Genomic DNA, 4,416 nt, shown 5'->3' on the forward strand with positions numbered 1-4,416 from the left:
GACCTACTGGAAGTGCTGGTCTATTTTCGTCTCTCATTATTTGAAGGAAGTGGAAACAGTGTTGGATGACTGCAGTGCCTTGGAACCATTATCAGTGGCTGGCATGGTACTGGGTGAGGAATTATAGGAAGCACTCTTTTTCTCCTATTTTCTCTTTGCCCTGGTGTAGGGTTTTCGAGTTTTGGGGAGCCTGGGGGTACAATGTACCTGGAGTATCCACCAGTCTTAGTGGATAGGTTGTGGTTTTTTTTATAAATGTTTTCAGCGTAGGTGACAACGTTGTCTGGTGGTTTTAATTTTGGTGCTGCGCCAAGGGCAAGGGCACCTTTGTATGCTTTTGCTAGCCATCAGGCATATCCTCCGCTGCAAAACTCCCACTTAAGTAGAGACGACCCACGGCTTAACAGCCATGCCACTAAGGGTTAAGATGAGCACAAACCAGAGACAGTATTCACCTGCAGTAACTCTCATACCAGGTATGGAAACAACAAGCATTGCATTCAGTGCTGGCAAATTTTTCTATTTCAAAGTCATTGCCATGCTTTAATACTGTGAAGTAGAATATGTACATGTATCCCTCCTCCATTTAGTGTGGGATTCAGCTGTGTAATTACAGAGTCAGAGCTGCCCTCCTCCCCTCTTATCCTCTTATGGACATAAGGGCACAAGCAAAGTGAGCTTACTGGCCAGGTTGTTTCCCGTGTTCCCCGATAGTGGGCAGGGTCTGTCAGCTACACAAAAAAAGAAGAAGCACTACCGCAAATTTTAAACAAAGTTGCCGCACAAGTTAGAAACATTGGCTATGTAATTACTTGGTAAGTATATATGAAACTTAATTTTATTATGAAAATGTCATTCTGGGAACTTAATTTTATTATGAAAATGTCACTCTGGGAACTTATACCATTTATTTTTACAAAAGTACATAAAATATATTTCATAAATACACGTCAGTACACTGTATCTTGTAAACATCGCTTTGTGAATACAGTATACATACGTAAATGTACAGTGTATAATACCATAATATAGTTACAGTGAAATATAGACCCTAAAATTAATACATAGCATAAACTGTCCCAGATCTTAAATTTCAATGCAGTATTTATGAAGCTGTATTGTATCAATGAGCATCTTTATTTTCAAAGTCTATTGGATCAATTTCAAGAACAACTAGATCTTCCTTAATGCAGTCAATATCTTCACATAGACTGTAATATTCAGAACATTCAATAGACTGCATACCTTCTTCTAAAGCACTTTTCAGTTCTTTCAAGTCTTGCCTTTGCTTATCCCCCTTGATGTCAACATTCTCCACGGTTCCATAATAAGTTATATCAGAACAGTCTAAACTACCAGACTCAATGACTTGGGGCTGGGCACCAATTCCATTTGAACAGGATTTCTGATGAGTCTTATATTTGCGCTTTGTAGGGAACTCCTGGTCACAAGTATTACATGTGTAAACACTTTCTGTGCCATGCCTTTGTATGTGTAACTTTAAGCTGTTCTTTGTGGTAAAGGTTTTTCCACATACTGTACATAAGTGAGGCTTCTGACCATTATGAAGATGTTCGTGTTTTAATGCCTGAGACTGGCGAGGGAATGGCTTTTTGCATACTCTGCACTCATATAGCACTTTTCCGCCATGTAATTTACGGTGATTCTTAAGGGCTGATTCTATTCGGAACATTTGACCACAGTCAGAGCACTTATAAGGCTTTTCTCCAGTATGAACCCTCATGTGGAATGTTAACCTTGTCTTCTCAAGGCAATTTCTTCCACAGACTGAACACACATACTTTTTGCTGATAGAATCTAAAGTTTCTGAGTCCAACTGCTGCAGATCCTCTTTTGAATGGGAATCTCCAGCATAATGAGCTAATAAGGACTTCTTTTGACTAAACTTCTTCCCACAAAGTTTACAGGAAAATGCTTCCACAAGGTCATGTAATCTGAGATGATTTTTCAGAGTCCAGGAAGTAACAAAAGTCTTCGAGCAAATGGAACATTCATACGGTGTCTCTCCAGTGTGTTTCCTGGTATGAATAGTTAGAGACTTTTTCGTGACAAACTTTTTATCGCACACTGTACAGCAGTAATTCTTTTCTAAATTATGACTTCTTTGGTGTTCTCTTAAATTAGTTCTGGATACAAATCTCTTTCCACACTGATAGCAATGAAAGTCTTTCTGTCCTGCATGAATTTTCAAGTGAGTCTCTATATAACTTTTACCATACATATTACCACACATATCACACTGCACTTTTTTTTCACTCTTTCTGTCAGCAACTTTTCCCTCGTGGGTGCTCGCAATGTGTCGTTTCAAACAGCCTTCGTTTAACAGCTTAAGTCCACACAAAGAGCATTCTTGCTCTCCAGTGTGTGTTGATGTATGAGCCTCCAATGCATACTTTGTTGCTAAGTCTTTCCCACAAATATCACAGTTCCATTTTTTTTGTTTGTGTTTATGAAATCTTATGTGATTCTTAAGCTTATACAGTGCATTAAAGCTAGAACCACACTCTTTGCACTTGTAAGTTTCCTGGCCCCTATGAACAAACTTGTGTTGAATCAGTTCCCTCCGCGTAAATTTCTGGCCGCACTCCTTGCACTTTACTAGCGAACTTTCTTCGTGCACTTGAATCATATGCAGTCTAAGTATTCTCTTATTTTTAAATTTCTTTTCACAAATCCAACATTTCTGCTCTCCAGCATGTAGGTATTCATGCAACCTCAAACTCTGTTTTGATGCAAATATCTTGTTGCATATTTTACAGATAATTTTTATGACATGGCATTTCTCATGAAGTTTAAGAGTGTGGCAAGAGGAATAAAACTTTTCACACGTTCCACACTGGTGTGTTATGGAATCACGGTGCTTTCTAAATAAAATTTCAGATGAAAATAAATCTTTGCAAACTGCGCATACAAAGAGATCATTCGTACCATAAAGTTTCTTTGTATGTAGGCTGTGATTTGAATCTCCACCTACATGAAATGGTATATTGCACCCACGACTTCCTGTTTTATCACTTTCTGATTCTAATGAAAAATTTTCATCATCATTGGAAATATCTTCACTTTTTCTCTTTTGAACAAAGCCTTCATTTTCTGAGTCTAAGTCACTGAACATGATTTCATTTTGATGACTTTTCATGTGGTTTCTGAAATCACACTTTCTCCCAAACACTCTCCCACACAGAGAGCAATCGTATGGGACTGTAGGAGCATGCTTAAGTAAGTGGGTCTTGAGATAAGCCTGAAAAATGAAACCTCTTCCACAAATATGACATTTATGGGGCTTGTCTTCAGCTTGCTTTTCATGATCAAAACCACTGAAGGTCTTCCGTGAAGCTTTTCTTTGCCCCTCTTGAAGGAGGCTCTCCTCTCCATTCATTTTGATTTATGTTATTTCTAGTCATAAAAACCAGGAATCATACAATTTTCGTATACCTAGCACAGCATGTTATGCACTAAAATGCTTTGTATCATCTTGACAAATAGCTTTCAGCTTTAGGTGTGTCTGACTACTGACTGCAGTCTTGAAAAATAAGCCATGAGCTGCTGCTACCTGGAAATACAGTATAGCTGTTACATCAATTTGCACCTAATAAAGTAAAATTATTATTTAAATCTCGGGAAAGTTTTCCATGAAATTTTCTGTATAAGCTTTCTCCACAGTACTGATGACAACATAGGTTATATAGTGTGTAAATCTGTCTTGCAGTATAAACTGTGCTCTAAACAATGCAGACAAAATTCTAAACATTGTAAATAAACTTTGCAAGCATTATAAAAAAAAAAACATTTTAAATTGTTTCCAGCATGCAAATCCTTACTTTAAATCATCCTTTGAGATTTTTACTATGCTAGTGAAGAGGTGATATATGTCTGGTGAAGAAGTCATGATTTCTGATTGTAGCTGATCATAAGTGTATTACCATAATCTGAATAAGACACCATCCTTACAAACGAGTTGTGTAGAATTGTTGTTAAGTTGGTTACTGTACTCTTCATGCCTATTTAAGTATAGTATGGTATAAAATCAATACAGTACCGTATGTTTTTTCATCCTAAAACACAATACACTGTACAGACAGTAGTGTATGAATAGAATAGATGTGCAAAACAAAATTTGAAGTTATGGGTGGCAAAGGGGAGCACTGAACACAATTTCAATTAGTGATCCCATCTGCTTATCTCTCTGAATGTTTGTAAGTTGAATATTAGCAAGTAGGGTGGTGTCTACTGTATATATTATGTAATTAAAATTCATGTAAATACTACATGTACTGTAGATGTATATTTTGTTTGAGTTTTTTTTTAACTTATGCTCTTCCTTCTGCACTTGTCAGAGGTGACTCTTTATACCCAGGTAACATGTTAGAAGTCATCTTTTCATGTCACCTGCCT

General features: G+C 37.2%; 1 protein-coding gene across 1 annotated transcript; it reads right to left on the minus strand.

Moving 5' to 3' along the window:
- Positions 1–891: 891 nt before the first annotated feature.
- LOC136841844 (zinc finger protein 585A-like) lies at positions 892–3,601 on the minus strand. The gene has a single exon (XM_067109228.1). It carries the CDS (start codon positions 3,398–3,400, stop codon positions 1,124–1,126), a length of 2,277 nt encoding a protein of 758 aa, XP_066965329.1. The 5' UTR covers positions 3,401–3,601; the 3' UTR covers positions 892–1,123.
- Between the last annotated feature and the right edge of the window lie 815 nt (positions 3,602–4,416).

This window comes from Macrobrachium rosenbergii, chromosome 9, assembly GCF_040412425.1.
Source record: "Macrobrachium rosenbergii isolate ZJJX-2024 chromosome 9, ASM4041242v1, whole genome shotgun sequence".
Taxonomy (NCBI): Eukaryota; Metazoa; Arthropoda; class Malacostraca; order Decapoda; family Palaemonidae; genus Macrobrachium; species Macrobrachium rosenbergii.

What these genes read in the sequence shown, in the direction of transcription:
- LOC136841844 (XM_067109228.1), bottom strand. Translation starts at nt 3,400, where the DNA reads ATGAATGGAGAGGAGAGCCTCCTTCAAGAGGGGCAAAGAAAAGCTTCA.